Below are 20,361 nucleotides of genomic sequence, written 5' to 3' on the forward strand. Positions count from 1 at the left end.
GCATTGTGGCCTCCGTTGATGAGCGCACATCTTGGCTTCGCACCATTCTGAACAGCTCAGCCACCGCCAACAACCACGTGCAAGCCTCTGCAAACGGCCCCACCACCAAGCCTAGCTCCCTGCTGCGCAACCAGCCTCCCACTGCTATCACCCGGAGAGAGCTGCCTTCTGTGCACAACTGGAGGCGACCGTCCGAGGACCCCGGCTTCGACATCGACAACCTCGACTCAGCCTCTGTCTGCTCTGAGACCGAGTCAAACCTGTCGTGGGTCAGTGACGTTGACGACGAAATTAGAATGCTCAAAACAATGATGGTGCCCCGGGCTTCACTGATGTTTCCACCTGGTGGCAGAGAGAAGACAGCAGCTGCGACGCAGACAGACTCGCTGTCCTCGACTGGGAATGTCATGACTCACGTCGGCATTGAGACGGACGAAACGGACCACTTTACAATTCTCAAGGAGAAAGCCCACCTCGAAGGCGAGCTGGACACGTTGCAAGGTGAGCTGGGCCGGTTGGTTCAAGCCAAATCGGAGTTGAAAACACGAGCAGCCGCAGCCGAAGCCCGTTGTCAGAAACTCGCGGAGGAGAAGGAAGCAGCCGTGCAACGAGAAACCAGCTTGCAGCAAGAACTGCAGACACTCAAGATGGATTCGCTGAGGTACGGCCGCGTGATGGGTGACTATGACAGCCTAATCCACTCCAAGGAGTCAGAGGCAGGGTTCTTTCACGACGAGGCCTCCGTCCTCTCGAACGAGAATCGTGAGCTGAAGATTTCGCTGGAGGAGCTGAAGGTGGACCTCGAGTCTCGATGTGGAGCTATCGAGGGCCTCAAGAGCAAGATTGCAGAGCTTCACGTTGAGAGCCAGTCCGCGGTGCGTGCCCGCGCTCAGCTGGAGTCGGAGAATGGGAGCCTCCGCAAGCAGCTGCAGGTGGTTGAAAAGTCCAAGGATTGGTTCCGGGAACAGCTCCACGAGAGTCAGCAGGGCAGGAACCTGCTGCACAAAGAGCACGTGACCACCCAGGCCGAGAAGATTGCACTGGAGAGCATGGCGGAGACCCTCCGAACCGAGAATGCGCGCCTGGCTCAGGAGCTGACTGAGTTTCGGCAGCGTTCTGTGCGTGACAAGGAGAGCCTGATGAAGCGGCTCGAGGACATTGAGGCTGACCTGGTAGAGAGGGAAGCTGCGCTGTCTCATGAAACTGCTCTGGCTGCCGCTGCTGCACAGCCCCAGCAGGTGAGTAACCTGGAGTAACCGTCATCAACTTTTCCTCAGCACTCAACAGCCTTGCTCACTTGTTAACGATGCCGGATAGTGAAATGTATCCAGTTTGTCATCGCCTGTGTAAAGTGTTTGCGTATGTTATTTAATGCAGAGGGAGTGCATAGCATAACAAATCAAAGTTTTATTTCATGAGTTTGGGCCATTCGCTTCGGTGGGGTAGAGGGAGTGATGGGTGGCCTAAAAAAACACTAACGTGAACACTATAAGAACGGAGAAGTGTGTTGCAAGAGACAGTCCGCTCGGTCATTTTGCTTGCTCTGTGTTTGCATTGTATTACATTATAAGGGCATAGCTACAGGGTAGAATGTGTGATGATTGAAATTGCGGTTGCTGTTTAATGTGGCAGCAGGCACAGGTGAATTAGTGCGCAAAGCTTTTTGGAATGCAAGAAATTTATATACCACTGTGGAAGGACTGCTGATAGATATAATTCTTTACATTTAAAAAATAAACTGAAAATGCCTAGCTGAGTCACGAAGTTGCTCCTAGAAAAACCTCATTTCTAACGAATTTTGAAAAAGTTATAGTCCCTCATATTTGTTTTTCCCAAATTTCATTTCATGCAAACTCTGAAGGGCCTTTGCGTAAGATATCAAATGTTTGCTTTAAAAAGGAACAGCTGACTGCGTTCATGAAAAGAATGGTTGGGTGATTGTGCCGTGATAAATGGGCAGTGCTCTGTGGGGTTTTAATAGGGGAGATAAATACGTTCTCCCCACTTAGTCACGCCTGACACAATTCAGAACCGCTCGGACCCGAACCCATGATCGCGTACGCTACCGAGCGCAAGCCAAGCACGGCAGGCCTTGCTCTGAAGGAAACAAAGGAATGACACTCTGGCTGACAAAAACAGGCATTTATTGCTACAACAACAATAACGCCAGCTAGCAACAAAATACGCCAAGGAATCGAGGTCACCCGACTCACCAGCAAGGTTACGAGCGAGCGTTCGCCCATGCTAGGGCAAGGGGAAACTCCGAATCCAGACGGGAGGACATGCAGAACGTTCCTCCCCATGAGGTCTCACCCCGCTGGCAGAGAGCGGAGCACTGCGGCGACACGTCCGCACAAAACGGCATTCCCTAGCCGAAGAGGATCTCCTCTCTCTCACGCACGCAGTACTCACGCCGTCTGTGGTGCTTGTGTCATGCGATGCCGGTGCCCTCCCTTGTTGGTTAAGGTAACTAACTAGGATAGTCACGGAGCACGCCCCTCCTCGAGGCGAGGCTGCTGCAAGGAGCATCGCGGGAAAGCAAACAAAGGGGACGGCAGGGTGCGTCCCCACAGCACAAAAAAATGCTGACAATATGCCATGAGTGGTAGGATAATTTTACTGATGCAGAAAAGAATGCAGATGCCTGTTGAACGTCAATGGTAACCACTGAGGCAGCACTTGTGGTGTCTAGCGAAAAGATTAATTGCTTTGTGACTTTGTGTAGAGCATAGACCTAGCTGACACGCTGTGCTGCATATACAGCTGCAGCTTTGGTTTTTTGGTTTATTGACCTAGGTGCCGAAAGAAATGAGAAATTTTGCTGGATAAAACATATAAAACTATCACGCTGATGCTGATGTGAAGCTGGCAAGACATGGATGGACAGGTTCTGAAGATAACCTGAGTTGTGAAAGGCGCTTCAAATCAAGCTTTCGTCTAGGTTTTCCTTGAGGATTGAAAAAGGGAACCAGTATTGAGACTCACAAATGCTCTATGCCTAGCATATTGTTTGATTATACAGTAGAACCTTGTTGAGATGCTTTAAAGAAACTGCAGGGGGAAAATACTTGGTATGCGGAGGAAACATATGGTACAAACCGCCCAATTTGGAAATCTTTAACTATTGAATGCGGTACAAAGGCATTTATTGACAATTTCAGTTACTAAAAAACATTGATTTCTTGTGCTCGCAGGGTTCAGTGTGTTGTCCTTAGAGCAGAAGGAATTTCGCAACAGGTAGCGAGCATCTCTTCCCCGTTGTTTTTGTCCAGGGCTGCAACAATGTAGACAGAGTGGCAAGTTTAGGAAATGTGTAGTTGAAGGTCATTGGGAGAGCCTGTGCCCTTTAGTGGATGCAAAACAAATGACCATCATTGTGATAATTTCATGAACAACGACCATACAACCTATGCTTGTGTGTTGCTGGCAGGTGGCAGTTGATGGTGGAAACCTCTCCTCCAAGCTGCGCACAGCTGAGCTGGAGGAGCAGCTGCGGTCAGCAGAGTCCAGCCTGGCTGAGCGGTCGGCTGCCCTGTCAGCACTGGAGCGGGAGCGCACAGAGCTGGTGACGGAAGTGCAGCGGCTGCGGTTGCGGTTGAGCGACAGCGAGCTGGGCCGCCGCAACCAGGATGAGCTGCTGCGAGAAGGGGTGCACAAGGTGCGGCGCCTCCAGGCGGAGCTGGCAGCCAGTGAGGAGCAGGCCAGCGAACTGCGCAACCAGAAGGCGGCCCTCGAGGTAGCGCTGGCGGCCGCCAACGAGGACAAGCGGGTCGTCGGCGAGTCGCTCGGCACCCTGACCGAGAACCTGGCTCGGCTCGAGGGCAACTTCAAGCTCATCCGCACTGAGCAGGTGGCCAAGACTGCACAGGTGAGGAGCGCTCCACCGAGCTGAGCTCTTCAATTTTTGTACCATTGCTTCCCATGATGACGTTCTGGTGAGGTGTTGTGGCAACCTATCTAGTACCTTCTTATTGGTTTTTATGAGGGAGACTTAGCAAGGCGCAGGGGCTTGCATAAATTCTCGGTGAGTGCTAGATATCCAAGGAGGAGGTGCAGCACCTGAAAATGACACATGCTTTGAGGCAGTATCATTGCATGTGGTTTGAAAAAAGAAAAAAAGAAAGCCTTCTACTCTTATAGCAGGGTAAAGATGTATGATGGTAACTAGAGCGGTTCACCGAACATTGTTAGTCACCTACCGCCAGAGAATGCGCAGCTTGTAGACAGACCTCTGCATGGGGTAATGTCAGAGCACAGAATCTACTGCAAGTGGCTGGCCTGGGAACACAAAGACACACACTCGGTCCTGCTGCAGTTGCCATTGATTCGAGAAAAGCCCGACTTTGCTCTGAGACTCTAATTTTTAGCTTCTACAGTTTTTGGTTAGCGTAGGCCAAAGCAAGGACGTGATGACCATTAGCTGAGTTTGACTGGTACACCCATGCTAAAACCTTGCACTGATATTACATACTGCTGCTTGTTTCATCCGTGGTGCAAATATGCTGTTGCATGTCTTAAGTACCACATCTTGCTGGAAACTGAATGGATTAGGGCTGATGTGTGCTTTTCTCTGGAGAGAAAAATCACCTGTGAGCAGCTAACTTTGCCACCCTGTCTCTGTGCCACTGTTGTGTCCTGCAGTTTTGTGAATATTAAATTTTGTGACATGACCACATAATGGTAATTTTTGTCAAATTTTGTCAAATGTGGTGTCAAATGAGACAGCGAACAAGGCAGTGAAACCTGGAAACGGGTCATCCTAGTGCGAAAAGCGAGTCACCCTAGTGCCCAGGTAAAGGCGAAGGGGTCACGGCAAACCTCTTGATACTGGCGGGGCCGCCAAAGCAGCTGCAAGTGCGAGAGCTGCCACTGCAACTTGTGTGAAGCTGCATCTCTCTCCCAGTTCTCAACAGGATTTCCTCGAATATTTTGTCGCTGCTCATCATTTTGTTGAGGTTGCCAAGAGAGGAGGGCCAGGGCTGTTCACCGGAATACGTGCATGGCTGTGCCTTCCTTCAGCATTGCTCAGGTAGTATATACAGTAAAAGCTCGTTAATTCGAACTTCACGGGACCGTGAAAAAGTTCGAATTATCGAATGGCCTTGAAAAAATTGACAAGAACCATTTGCAATACGGTATATGTACCGTATTTAGGGCGGCCCACATGGAGTGAACTTGCGCTGCGGATTTTGAGCGGCGCGACGGAACACCGAAAACTGGCGGCTGCCACCAGACCGCTGCCGCCATGATTTAGAAACGGCGCGATTCCATATGCTTAGTAAAATGACGAAAAGAACAGCCGTGAATTTACAATTAAGCAATTATTTATTCAATGACGACAAAGAGAATGAATTATTCTTTGTGAGCCCTTTCTGGACCAAAATAGTTAACCTGTTTGAACCTCTCGCGCTTCCTGATGTCAACCGACGCATAGTGGCTAAGCCTAGCAACTTTCAAAATCTAGAAGCATTCTGAAAATCTGGCGCGTTTCATCGCTAAAATTTTGTGCTGCGGGCACTTTCAGACAGAGCGAAAGCTCTGTGCGACTTTTGTTTGCCGTGAACATGAGGCGCAGTGTAGCAGCAGCGACGATTTCGCGGTGAAGCGAGAGGCCGCTTCGGCAGACGCGGCGATGTTGTAGAAGCGGGCGGAAGTCAGACGCTGTCGCGCCCTGATTGGTCCGCGCTGATAGCCCACGTTGGCCGCTTCCGGCCAGCGGCTGACCGCCAGGCTAGTGTTCTAGAAGGTTCTAGAACACTGTAGCCGGGCAATGCTAAAAGCCGGCGTCATGATCGCGGCTGACCGTGTGCTTCTGTTGGCGACTGTTGGGTGGAAGGATGCGCGACACTCGCAAAGAAAAAAAAGTTTTTCGCACGTAATTTGTAGTGCCCGTCAGAAGTCATAGCCTTTCACGGGCGTTGGCTGGGACCGCACCGACAGTACTTATCCGTATTTCTGAATTAATAGGGCTCGAATTAACGAGTATTTAGTTGTGAGTTTCGGAGGCTGCGCGGAAATGAGGGTACGCAGCCGCCACTGCGGCCGCCAACCCATACCCTCCGGCTCCGCTGGCCACCGCGCCGGTGATGGCGCCATTTAGGCTTTACCCACTCTTCCGCGGTTTTGCCTGGTTCCAACTTCTGTCCCTGTTTAGGACGTGCGCAGCCTCTAATTATGCGGAGGTGCTTTTTTTTTGGCCACGTGCTGTGTGCAGAGCCGCTCACACGCGGCAGCGCGTAGTTCGTATTATCAATAGCGGAACCGACTCGCTTTTGAATTAACAGAATTTTTTATACACAAATCTCTATGGAGCTTGGCCAGAGCAAGTAGTGTACAGTGGACTCTCGTTAAACGGAACCTCAAGGGACCGGGAAAATATGTTCTGTTTATCAGGAGTTTCGTTTAGCGAGAGGAGGTTCAGGATTTTGCAATTCGTTCCGCACTGCTTGGTCTCGACGAAGCAGGTGTGCACGCAGTTGGCAGTCTCTGCGGAAGCGGATCTCAAATGCAAAATCTAGATAATAAAGAGAAAGGTACACTATGGGCACAAACTTTATTGTACAAAAGCAATAAGCAGTGAACTTTTTTTTTCAAAGCAGTACTGAAATTTAAAAAAAAATGTCAATAGTCCACTTATTCCGTGGAAATCAGTGGGAACTGCAATTTATTGGCTTGTGAAATAGGACTTCATGTTTGCTTGTTTTAGCTCTCGCAACCATTTTCTTTGGATGGCACCACCCATACTAGACAGGCTGCTCACTTCTGCAGAATTTTGGGGAGCCGTCTTGCTCGCCAGCCCCCATGCTGTCGTGTCTGCAGCACCGGCAGCCTCCCCTGAAATGGCACGACACACTATGCCATTCCGATCTTTAAACCTCGTCAACCACCCTTCGCTGCACGAGAAAATGCGAGCTGCAGAACACATTCTTCTGCTTGCACGTGAATGAGTGACCCGCTGATCGGAATGTTTTCACTGCGGGCTCTCCGTAGCCAAACCACCAGGTAGTTCTCCAGATCTTCGTGGTTGGCCACCCGCAGTCATTTTCTTTGAGGGCCAAAGCGTGACGTCTTGAAAGCCTGGCGCAGATTATCCTTGTCCTGAAGTATCCTCGTGAGGCTGCTCTTGGGGACAGCGTAGTTCGTCGCAAGCGCTGTTTTTGTGAAGCAACCACTCTCGAAGTCGTTGATGATATCCACCTTCCTTTCTAACGTAAGGGCGTTGTGAGGTCGCTTCTGCGCTGCCATCGGATGCTGACTTCGCGACGAAATGTCGCAGACGACGCTCAACAGCGGATGTAAGGCTTAAGCCTAGCTGAACACAACAAAGCAAGCGAGAAAACCGGAAACGTCCAAAGACGGAAATGGAAAAAGGGGGGGCAGTGATGCGTACCGCAATGGGGCTGCGCGTTCACGTCAAGTTGCGGTTTCGAGCCTATTTTCGATTTTGTTTATACGGTGGTCGGAAAATTTTTGTTCCGATTAATGAGATTTTTTTTACATTGCCTTAATACAAAACCAACCAACTGCGAGGCGTTTGTTCCAGTTAAGCGTTGGTTCCGTTTAACCGACTTACGTTTATCGAGATTCTACTGTAGTTCAAATTATCCGAAAATTTGAATTATCGAGGTTCGAATTAACGAGCTTTCACTGTAGTAGAATCACGGATGATGCAGTCATATATGATATGAATTTTGGTATGACTAGAATTTGTAGAATTCCCTGGCAAAAGTGCATTTTATGTAGTGCGAAGAATTTTGGATGTCCCGAATATCCTCCCATTCCACTGCGTATACAAACGCGGGATCCATGACCACACACCGCGGTCTGCTGTTGCGAAGTACACACTACGTGTGCTCGGTGGTGGAGCGCGGCCGTAAATAAATCGCATCAGTCGTTAAGACGTCTGCACGAATGAAATTCCCATGTTTCTGCATACAAATTTGTTTTTATTTGGGTGATACAAATTTCAGATGATAAGACTATTTTTTATAACCATGTGAGATTCTTATCATCGGAATTCTACTGCGTTCTTTTTCTTCAGCGGGGCCCACTGGAAATGCTTAACTGGAGCAGGCTTACAGCATGGTTGTGGCTCACTTGAGTAGCTCCTTTTCTCCTATGCAAATGCATATACTAGTAGACTTTCTGGGAATTTGCCACGTGCATGAATATGCCTTTGTCGGCTTTGTATGCCACCATCTGTGTGGTGTTGGTCTTGGTTACAGGTGGCCACAAAGGGTAGCTGCGAGCTATTTTAGTGCAAAAGCGCTACTTCGCTAGCAATATTGAACAGCCCAAGGCATGTGTGAAGCCTCAACCTTTGACGGAGCAACAGCGGCGGAGGCCTTGCGCAGCTGCTTCGTCAACACTTGGAACTGGCACCCCCACCCCTCTCCGTGCGTGGCTGCCCATAGAGGCTGACGATATCTTGCATGCGGTTGCCTTTTAGGCGATGTTCCGTCAAGTGCTTCGCACGTCCTACTCGGTTTAACTACGTTAAAACCGTACCATTTTTTTGTATTGTCAAAGCTATCATGACCATTTTATTTTGTATTGTGAGGTGGGTGGAAGTTCCCAATTGCGGTATTTTATGTTTTACTCATTGATTCAAGGTGCTTCTTCAAGTACGCACTGGGCCATATTCTGGAAGGACCACTGTCAGTGATGCTATCGCTCTCGGGGCACAAGCACCAGAATATGTTCCTGCTGGCACATTTGCACTGAGCTCAGTGTGCATGGCACGTTTGATTGCATGTGCCAAGTTAGCATCTGACCTCTTGTTGATGCCTTGCTTGTTGTCATTCCAAAGTTCCAAAGCTATGCCACTGACTGTTAGTGTCCCTATAACTGAGGACCTCAGATTTATTTCCTGCTGCTGAGGTCCTTAATTTTTTTTTTATGAGGTTTAACGTCCTAAAGGGACAAAGTACACGGGCCTCTAGCATTTAGCCTCCATCAAGATACAACCGCCCCGGCCGGCATCGGGTCAGCAGCAGAGAACCATAACCGCTGAGCCACCAGGGTAGCGTTCTTTATTATGGCACTAAAATTGAGCGTGTGGCCATTTTTACTTTCTGTGTGCGCTTAAGCATGGGTATGGCAGCTGTTAGCTGCCATACCCATATAGAGGATAGAATAACTATAGAGTAACTATATGTGCAACAGTGGGGTTCTGTAGGTGCTGAATCAGTGGCATAGCATTCGTCCATGAGAAAGTGGTGTTGTCCTTATTCCGCATCATGTCAAAAAAAAGAAGTGCTCTAGTAGTAAGGCCATCATCCTAGTCAACAGGCTAACACATATCGTTGGGCAAGTTGATTCAACGTTTGTTCGTACACAATGGCATTTAAAAGTAAACTGTGCATACGTATGGGCTGCACATGACACACAAATCAATGTGTGTGTCGTGTGTGTCTCATCTTTTGTGAGGTTTACGATTTGAAAATTAGTTCTTGAGGAAAGGAAATGGTGCAGTAATTGTCTCACATTTCGGTGGAAACCCGAATTGCACCATAAGGTAAGGCAGGAAGCTTGGAGTGAAAGAAGAAAGAGGGAAAGAGGTGCCTGCCACCGTGGAGGTCTCCAGAATAATTTCGACCACCTGGGGATCTTTACCATGCACTGATGGGCACCTGCATTTCTCCTCCATTGAAAAGCGCCCGTCGCGGCCGTGATCGAACCCGGGTACTCCAGCTCAGTAGACAAGTGCCCTAAACACTGAGCCACTGCAACAGGTAGTTTATGCTGTGGCACCCTTTTATAGGAAGAATGCTTACAGGGCCAGCCTTATTTGTACTCGCATTTATAGAGAAAGCACTTGTGCGTTTGCTTTTTTTTTACTAAGGGTCTTTTACTCAGAGTTTCTTTATTAGGTGATTGTTCAGCATCAGGTTAATGTGGACAAGAAGGGCATCTGTGCCCAAATTTTCTTGGTCACATCGACGTTGCACTACTCTAAACAGCAGGCATGTTGAAAATTATCTCCCAGCGGAGGAATAAATTACTCCATAATATGGCTCCCATAATGCTAGTATTCGGTAGTATGCATCTAATGCAAAACCCAATGTTGCTTGCCACAGATTGAGCAACTTCAGCGAGAGAAGGCATCGTTGAGTGTGCGCCTGACGGAGACTGAGGCTGCCCTCGCCCTGGCACGCCGGGAATTTGAGTCCCAGTCGAGCTCCCAGTCCCAGGCACAGGCTGTGGAGGCCAGCCAGCTGCGCAAGCAGTATGCCGACCTCCAGAGCGTGGTGCAGGTGCTCGAGACCGACCTGCGGAAGGCCGTGGCCGAAGCCAGGGAGGCTGCCGCGCAGCAGAGAACAGACAAGGTGAGCTCGCCACCTGTTGTCTCTCCAGTTTGTTATGTCTTGCACCATGCAGATTAGCATGACTGCATAGGAATGTTGGAGGGATGTCACCCCAACAGGGTTTCACAGGGTTTCAACGGGGTTTCAACAGTGTTTCAACAGGGTTTCAACGGGGTTTCAACAGGAAATTTCGCTTCTATTCTTTCTACATATATAAGGCCTTTTTATAAAAATACAAGTGCTTTGAATGGAATCATCACACTCTCAGTGAACACCAGAACTGCACCCAGAAACAGGCGCGCGCCATAATGCAGGGCTCCAGATTAATTTCGATCACCTGAGATTTTTGAATGTGCATGGGCATTGTGCAGTGTATGAGCGTTTTTGTGTTTCGCCTTCTTCGAAATGCAGCCCCAATGGCAGGAATTTGATCCTGCAACCTTGTGCTTAGCAGCCTAATGCCATGACTATTTAGCGCAACTCAGTAACATAACTTGAAGCCCACTCAGGTTGACATGTCATCACATGCAGCTGGTAAACTGTGCTTCTATAAACACCTTGGCAAACTAAGATAACCCGACATGGTGTATAGCTCTTGCGAGCAGTTTGTTAAAATAAGTTCTGGTTCCTTTCTCATATGGCAGCTGGCGTTGTGGTATCAGATAACATGGCAGTACTGGCAGCTGATGGCGTTGGCATGTGGCACAATACTGCCAGAGGCACAAGTCAGAAGAAAATGGCATGCTCAATTTTGGGGAAATGACATAAACGAAATGTTGTGCATTCAATTTTTCCAGTCCCATTACTCATTTAGTAAACATTATTTTGGGACAGCATCACTCATAACGTGCTGTACAGTCTCCTAGGCATCTCTTGCGATTGATAAGAAGGTTGGTCAGGGACTCTTTTGAGCCAAGACAAGCTGGAAGTGCATCCATTTATCTAAACAGGCAAAATGGCAGAGTACCTTGCTGTTCAAAGCTGAACTAGCAGGGATTGTAAAACAATGTTTCATGTGTTTCATAAGTGGATGTCTTCTCCTTTCACTCCCTCCTTTACCCTTCCCTTACGGCGCGGTTCAGGTGTCCAGCGATATATGAGACAGATACTGCGCCATTTCCTTTCCCCCCAAAACCAATTATATAATTATATTATATATATTGTTATGCCCATCTTTAATTGCCAGTGACCGTGTTGTCAGCGCCATTCTCTTTGTGCAGCGACTGCAGCCCCCCTGCTTAAATGCCTTTTGTGGCACCACACTGCAAAAAAAAAAAAAAGAACGAAACATGGTAACTTTTATGATGTACTGTTCAGTAATGAAGGATTTAGTGAGCCCATTACTTTGCTAATCATGCTTTGCCATCCCCCTGCACTGGGTGCTATTACCCCTTGGTCTGTTTGTCATTGTTTTGTTGCCATGAAATGGTTAGTGGCTACCCTGAGCTCATCGTCTCTGCTGTTCCCTCTATTCCCTCTAGGAGAAGCTGAGGCAGGCGGATGAGAGGCTGGGCCATGCAGAAGCCGAGGCAGAGGCCCTGTCGCAGCGCAATGCCGCCTTGCAGGTGCAGCTGCGGGAGTCTGCCCAGCGGATGGCCCGCGAGGAGGCTCGCTGGGCAGCCAGCCTTCAGGAGGCTCAGCAGCCACGGCTGCATGACCAGTCCACCTGGGAGACACGTGTCCGGGAGCTGGAACAGACGCTGGCTGCTCGCGAGATGGCCACCAGGTCAGTTTCCTCCAGCCTCTCCCAAGTCGAAAGTACCGTACTTGCATGACTAGAACACGAGTATTTTTGTCTCAAGCCATTTACTTCAAAATGCACCTCACGTCATACTTCAAACCAAGGTACGAATATAGTGTGAATTTGCGTGAATTGCATCAAGCTCAGCCACCAGACAGGTGAGCAGCGAGGAGAAGCCATCATCTCGACGACTTTGGGCCATCTAAGCAGCGCGTGACACACACATGCAAGAGATAGAGACGACAAAATTGAAAAAAGCCAGCGCAGGCCGTTGTGAAAGTGAAGACAGTGAAAGAACCATGTAGGGTAGGGAAGGAAAAGAAATTTTAATGAACACAGAGCTGTGCAGTACAAAACATGAAGGAGTGGCAGCAAGAAGTGGAGGCTTGGCGGTGCATAGGCCGCTAATCCCTGAACTGGCCCCTAATTTTAGTGGCCAGAGCTGCGCAAAAGGCCATGAGCATTAATGTGCCAGGGGCTTTGCAGTGCTCAGTTATGTCATGTGCACTTCTGAAGTGTTACCTCTTGAGTAGCATTTATGACGTGGGGGGTGATACCATGTTCACAGACTGCCCTTGGCTGTGGTTGCCCTGATTATTTTCAGCTCATGGTTATAATTTGGGATCTTTTTCCTTTTCTTGAAGCCTGAAACATCTCTTAAATTATTTTCATGAACTGATTATATGCATGCAAATGCAGTCTACTGGTCGCAGAGCTGATGGTGCACCCATTGATGGCCCCTGTTGGCATGCAGTGCAAGCTTTCTGCACTGCACTTAGTTTTACACAAACAGTAGTTGAGCAAACTCACATGCCTGCCTCAATATGACTGCCTTAATGGAGTGCCTTGTGATAAAACTCCAACACTATAAAGGAGGCAGAAACTACATCAGGATGCTGTCATCTTCCACAAAACACTGGAGTTCCTCTGCTTGCACCTGTAGCCGACCAATTTTTTGGACTCATTTGGGCATAAAGAATGGTCCAAATAATAGAACCATCCACAACATTCCCGAACTTCAAAAGGTTACTTTTCTGAAATGAAATTAGCTTGAAAATAATTGCTAGTTTTACCTTGTGTCACATTCTGCCTACAGGTAATAATATTAGCTTGCATTCAATTTGGAGGAATGCATTCATCATGTCCACACCGCACATCACTTATACCAATATTATTTGTGCAACCTGCATTAACCATGCCATGAACCAAAGAGCAATTCTGTGCTAGTGTGCCACAATGCACACACTTCACTGCCTCTCGACGTCCAATTCACTCACCGTGCGAGGTGAGGATTGTAGTTGGCAGGGTGAACCTAGATACTGTCCGACCTTTAGCTTACGGGCAGCTGGAGGGGCATCTGAGCCACTTCCGCACACTACCACTGCCATGTTATCAAAGCAATTGCACACTCTTCTTTGCAGGCAATTTTTTCTTGTGCTGCCATGTTGCTAGACAGGGCCATGGTGCACACGTCCGTTACCATGTGTGGCAGTAAGGAAGCTCAGAAATTGCCATCCTTGTTCAAGCCCGTTTATCCGTACATTGTCAGTTTTGAATTCAAGATGGCACCTTCCATAGCAAGGAAGAGTAGGCTGATTGTGACAGTGATGCATGCTGACAACTAATTTAATGGGTATGTACACATTCTTAAGAGGTGTGTGACGGTTCCATGGCTTAGAGCAAAATGCCATACAAGTTGAACTCTGAAAAATTGGTCACTGACCGTATATTCTTCACTCAGTTCACCTCAGGCCTCTGTTCTTCCTTTGTCATCCACAGTGTCGCTCCAGTAGACCACCATTTAGGGTCACGCAGGAGGGTGTGGCCTTCACCAAGGGCGCCACATCTTTTGGCAGGAAGGGATCCTCCCAGAATTCTCTGCATTCTTGCTGTTTTGAAATGTCATGGCTGGAAGCCTTTCTTTTTTCTTTTTCTTTCTGAGCATTGCATGGAGGTGGACTAGACTGTGCCACACCACTCTTATTTTTTGCTGATATCCATGTTTTACACGGATCAGTCACATGGCAATGTGACCAAGTCATGACCTGATAAAAATATTCGATGAGAATGGGACAATGGCCAATGCTTAGTCGTGTGTGGTATCTGTCACTCCTTTCTTTTTTGTCCTGTACCTTCACACCGCGCATGCGGGATCATGCTAAACTAACATATGCTCTGTAGTGTAATCATAAATGGTAAGTCATGTTTGAATGTTCACGTGCCATTTTAACACAAAGTCGGTCATCTGTTATCCTTTGACAGCTTGCTGCAGTGGCTTAGTGGTGGCAGCATTTGGCTGCATCATGAGCTATATAGTTCATAGCAGCATTTCAGTGGAGGTGAAGTACTGTAAAACCTCGATAATTCGAACTTGATTAATTTTAAATGTTAGATAATTTGAAGAATTTCTGCGCTCGGGTAATTTCTAATGTAAATCTGACCGGATAATTCGAAGCAGTGGCGTGCACCAGCCCAGTTAATTCGAAGAGCTGGGATGCTATGCATGGATGTCCAATCCCGATTTTGCCGCAAACCGGTGAAGCAATGGCCCCTCAGAGCAGCAAGGCAGCTTTGCAGAAAGATGCCCATGTTTGCTATGTGAAGTACTCCCACCACAAAAACCTATCGGTACGGCTTGCGGACCGCCGAAGCACGTGTTTGCAGAGGAGAAGACGTGCTTCACTGCAACGTGGTCGCGGATTCCAGTTTCAGAGTAACAGGCTCTCGGCGCTTCATCAAGGCACAGCCGGATTGGAGGCGCTAGCATCGAAGCACCCCCACCCCTAATGTCGTCACTGCGTGTCCTGCGATGCGAGCATTCTTGCTCTGTGCCCGCGACGGGTTGACTGCGTGCAATGCTGGCCTGTGCCATTCCTTTGAGTGGTGTGCGTGGCTGAAGGATTAGATCGACCTTTCTTCAAAAAAAAAAAAAAAGACCATCCTAAAATTGGAGGTCAACTTACACGCTGAGCCAGCATGCTGAGCCAGCCAGCATATTTGCTGGGTCTAAGGTAGTTTTGAACAAGCATTAGATAGTATGTGCCCCGTGCAGGTGCCCGTTCCCGGCAGGACGCATAGGGCTCCATGTGCAAAAATTAAAGTCGTTAATTTGTATGCAAATCAGTTCCGGCAAAAAAAAAATCAAATTGCACGTCTTTTACCCATCTTGTTTGTCCTGGTGGTCGCCTCCTCAAACAAGTGGTAGGTGGTATACAAGGGCAAACTTCCAATTCTGACCTCCAGTGCATACGTATCGCCTAAATCCGAAACTACAGGGCTGTTTGCAGTTCAGTGGTTAGGTTTGTTGCTAGTCAGCCAAGCTGCATGCGAGTGTGGAAGCTGGATGGAATGCCACTTTTTTGCTTTAACCTCCATTGGCTTCAGAATGATGTCTTTCTAGTGATTTCTTCGCTACGTGTTTGTTGCCTTGGGTTGTGCGCGTGCCTCGATGCCATCCTACCGGAAACTACAAATCAAAATACAGTGGAAGTACGAAGCATAAAGAGTTGAAGGGGTAGTTAAAAATAACTAAAGAAAACTGCCTGGCTCGCATAAGCAGGGGTAGGTATCGTATGCCGACTTATATTTGGAGCCAACCTTCTGTTTGGCCAGCAAGAGCTACGAGCCAGACGGTGGACTTTTGCGCGGCACGCGGCAATATACGATAATTGCAAAGTTCGCCAAATAAAGGCAGTTCGTTGCCACAGCGAAATTTTTTGTCTGGGTCCTATTTTTTTGCTGTGGTTAGTTAATTCGAAAGCCCGGTTACTTTTAATATTTTCCGCAGGCCCGATGACTTCGAATTCGCCAAATAAAGACAGTTCGTTGCCACAGCAAAATTTTTTGTCTGGGTCCTATTTTTTTGCTGTGGTTTGTTAATTCGAAAGCTCGGTTAATTTTAATATCTTCCACAGTCCCAATGACTTCGAATTAATGAGGTTTTACTGTAGTGTTTAACATTCTTGAACAGGCTCTTTTTGTGGGCAACTGTTTCTCTTATTTTGATATGTGACAAATGGTTTTTTTTTTCTGGTCTGTTGGTTAAGGCTGGATGCAGCAGATTTTCTTTCCTCATTTTGCTTTCTACAAAGACCCTCATCGTGGTAGTGTTCCGCATGTGTAGAGCTGTCATATAAGTGAAACTGGAGCATGCGTGTTAGAATTGCCCACCCCTGATGCCAGCAGGTTCTCACTGAGGAAAGGCTTCAGTACTGGTGCATGGGGCAAAAATTAGATGCATTAGATGTCTAAGCCTCAGAGGTGGTTAGCAACAACTGATCTTGGATACAACTCACTCAAGCACTGGCAAACATGCACAGCCTATCGGTTTTTGGTATTGACAAACTGTTCTCTTTGATCTTTTTCATAAAACCTTGGAATAACATTTTAATGTAAAAGCATTATATGGCTCATTGGCCATGGAACCCAATACCTGAACAAGTGACGTCCCAAAACCCACATGACCTGAGGATCTTTTATGTGCGCTGACATCACACAGCACCCCTGTGCTGTGGGATGTCAGTCCATGTTAAACATCCCCAGGTGGTCCTCCACTATGGCACCTCCCTCCTTTATCCCTTCCCTTATGTGAGGTATCTGCTGAGATGCGAGAGAGACAGATAGTGGGCCATTTCCTTTCCTCAAAAAAACTAGGCAAAGAAAAATTAAATTTCTTCCGAATGTGCGAAAAGTTAAACCGAGGACTTTCAGACTATGAGACGAGCGACCCTACAAAACTGGGTTGGTTCTTGGTGAACAAAGGTGAACCTAGTATATGCTTTGCCTGTATGCTAGGGAGTAAGTGTGTCATGTGCCCGTAAAAGAAGGGGAAAAATTAAAATAAACAGAAAAAAATGCTTCCATATTCAAAGCACATAAGTTGTATTGAGTGCTGTCCACAGTTTTTCAATTTAGTATACGGGAAGTGAAAAGGAAGGTTCCTCTGGCTGTAGCCTACTTGGTGATGAGATGGACGATCGTGTTCTATGCTCGTTCGCTGATTCTGCAGGGAGCAGGAGCGCATGCACAAGTCCAACATCCGCCTGCTGACACGCAAGCTTCGCGAGAAGATGAAGGAGCTCAAGCTGGCCCACTTGCAGCTAGCCAACACCACCGAAGTACAGAACGGCCAGGGCGGGGCACCGTCTCAGGAGGCGCCTCCTCAAAAGTCATGCGCCGAAGTCCAGACTGACGTGACAGCAGCGCTGGCAGAGGAAGAGGGCAAGGACGCCGCTGAAGAGAAGCACCAGGAGCTGCTGCTGCTGCTGGAACGGGAGCAAGGCCGACTGGCCGGTGAGCTGTGGTCCGCTGAGTGCCCTTCATCTGCTTTCTCAGAGGTGTTTCAGCAGTGCACATGTTCTCTTTTTCTTTTTGTGCCATTGAGCCAGAGGTTGCTATTTCGCTATACAGATGTGGCAGCTCCATCTGGATGTGGGCAGTGGGCCATAGGCTTGAACTTTGGGGTGCTTTGGAAACGCCCTGTATTCAGCCTTTGCATTTTGCCATCATGGTGGATGCAATCATGGTCCCAAGATATGTGCCCATACCAGCTGGCTTCATCAGTAACATGGTTCACTGTTATTTCGATGCTTGTTGGTAGAATGCAAGGAGGTTCTTATGCCGCACAAGCTCTCGTGCCATGTTTACTTATATATTAACGCGATAAAGGCCCCGTTGTCCAAAAAATGCGGTGTCGGCATTGTCGGCGAAAAATCACGAGCATGACTCTGGCAGCTGGTGCCCAGAGAACAACCCAGGAAGCAGTGGGCCCCCTAGGTCAAGTGACCTTGTGGCATCATCACAACCTACCCGCCGGATAGTGAGCAGACTGCACACCGTGGCAGGTGGCAGTTAAATTAATGACAGGTAGCTCGGGAAGAGCAACCTGGGCTACACAAGGCCCACCACTGGGAGCACCTGCCACTGCAGGGCAGTGGCGCATCGCTTAACCGATGAATGTAGAGAATGACCTTCTGCCTGTATGGGAGTTAACCTATTACTAGGGGTGTGCGAATATTGAAATTTTCGAATACGAATCGAATACGAATATGAAGAAAAAATGGCTTCAAATATCGAATCGAATATCGAATATCTGTTTAGTACCAAAAAAAAATTAGAAAACAATGAGCAAGCAAATGTTGCCCTTACTTTTTTCAAAATAGTGTATGGTCTTTGCAACTAAAATAAACAAAACTAGTCTGCCTCAGTACCATATAAAAAAAAAATGGGCACAGAAATGTATACTTCTTGATTAGACAGCAGAACAGTATCCAAACTATAATGAGATCATGGAAAACAAAATCCCTAAAATGACAAGGCTGGCAACAAAAAAATAATTTGATGACTATTAAACCTCATTCATTCGGAGTTCAAGGGACCGGAAGAAATGCCCAGTTCATCCGAAAGGCCTCTGTTAATAAAATTGCCCCCCCCCCCCCCCAAAAAAAAAAAAATGCTGCCGAAAATGCTGAAGATGCAGTGAAGCCTCATGAGGCGGCTCCATCGCGCTAACGCCTGCAAGCCCGTGATGAGCCACCCGTTTTGGAGTGCTGGAAGAACAACACAAATGCAAGCAAGGGGCCGGGGAACACACACTGGCGTCGGAGCGGCGTGGCGGTTGCTAAAAAGAAAAAGAAATAAGCCGCGCGGAGCTGGGATTGGACTATCGGCGAATGCGCGGGCCGACATTTGAAGTTGCCGCGGGGCAGCGGTGAAGCTCAAACACCGGAACTACGCAGCCAGGCTATTTTCTTGCCCTAGCGACAGAGGCCTTCCGATTGTTGCCACGCCTGCCGTTACGCCCGCTAGAGAGGTGCGCGGGTTACAATGCACCATGCAATTGGCGAGATTTTGACGGGATCGCTTGCCCTACTACCGCGCCCCTTCAGGGGGCTCCCGCGGCATTCCGCAAGTAGGCTTTCCCGCATAGCGTAGTTTACAAAACGGGACGGCGGAGGTAACGCTCGGAGAGTTATGAAGGTGACAGGACGCATTCTTCGGATGTGGGCATTAAATATGTAACGTATTACCGAAGGATTAAAAAAAAAGCGCGATTTCGCGTTGCGATTGCTCGAAGCTTGTCATCGGCCATCTTGTTCGCAGCACGTGGTGATGTGTGGGAAAGCCAACTTGGGGAAATTCTCACGAGGTGAAGCCTTGCGGCGTCGGGATGCGGTCGGTCCGCGTGATAAACGGCGGAGAAGAAAGGGGATAGGACCTCCATATTGTTTTCCTGCAATTTTTAACTCGATTATCGGCTAATTTGCCCAGATATTGTGGTTTTGCCATGGTCGAATTTATGAAAGTATGCGCATTATACGATCACTGACGAGTATTCGGGAATTTTCGAATATTCGGAAATTCACGAATGTCAGTTTTCGAATACGAATATTCGCACGCCCCTGCCTATTACTCTATCGCGTCATACCCTCAAGGCAGAGGTTAACTGTCCCCTCCAAATTTTGGTCAATACGTTGTAGGGGTATTTTTTCTTCGTCTGTTTTCCTGTTTGCTGCCCACTTTCTGAAACTAATTTCTTCGCGACTCTTGTTTATTTTGGCCCCATTTCTTTTGTTTGTTGCACTATAACTGCAATGGAGGTCAGGAAATTCTTAGTTCTACATTATGAATCATGAATTCTTGGTTTGACATTTTGTTCAGAGTCCCAAATATATATATATATATATATATATATATATATATATATATATATATATATATATATATATATATATATATATATATATATATGTGTGTGTGTGTGTGTGTGTGTGTGTGTGTGTGTGTGTGTGTGTGTGTGTGTGGGGGGGGGGGGGGGGGGGGGGGCAGTTGAGAGAAACACACACAAAAAAAAAGAAAATAAAATTTTTGCTTCGCGATAAGTAATATCTAAGAATGTTTGCCTTGTTTCCTGCAAATAGAAGTACAATGAATGTTGAATGAATCTTCTACCACTGTTTTTTGAGTCTGCAGGCTCCACAGTAGATTCTGGATAGAAAAAATCCACAGAAAATAATCACGAGATATAACATTCCAGTTTTGCACAAATAGTCATAAGATCATAACTAAGATTCACAAAACTTTTCATCTAGATCCATGAAGAAATAAAAAGACACTTGCTGAAATCCTCATTCTTTCTCAAGGCATACAGCATAGTTTCACTCATTGTAGCTGCAGCAGCGCTGAGATCGATTCATCATCGGAGACTGCGCACATGCGTGCTGAGCACGAAGGTGCTTTGGCTCCCAGGAGCGCACATGAGGGGATGCAAGGGATAGATGCCTTGATTTCGATTAATGTCTGCAGCATCACCAA

At 47.7% G+C, this 20,361-nt stretch overlaps 1 protein-coding gene across 1 annotated transcript in view; it reads left to right on the forward strand.

Moving 5' to 3' along the window:
• Positions 1 to 20,361, forward strand: part of LOC144122027 (uncharacterized) — a 54,525-nt gene that overhangs the window by 17,941 nt on the left and 16,223 nt on the right. The window contains 5 exon segments of the mRNA XM_077655539.1: positions 2 to 1,238; positions 3,431 to 3,868; positions 10,080 to 10,328; positions 11,789 to 12,033; positions 17,057 to 17,340. Coding sequence (XP_077511665.1) covers positions 2 to 1,238; positions 3,431 to 3,868; positions 10,080 to 10,328; positions 11,789 to 12,033; positions 17,057 to 17,340 — 2,453 coding nt within the window.

Source organism: Amblyomma americanum, chromosome 2 (assembly GCF_052857255.1).
Source record: "Amblyomma americanum isolate KBUSLIRL-KWMA chromosome 2, ASM5285725v1, whole genome shotgun sequence".
Classification (NCBI taxonomy): Eukaryota; Metazoa; Arthropoda; class Arachnida; order Ixodida; family Ixodidae; genus Amblyomma; species Amblyomma americanum.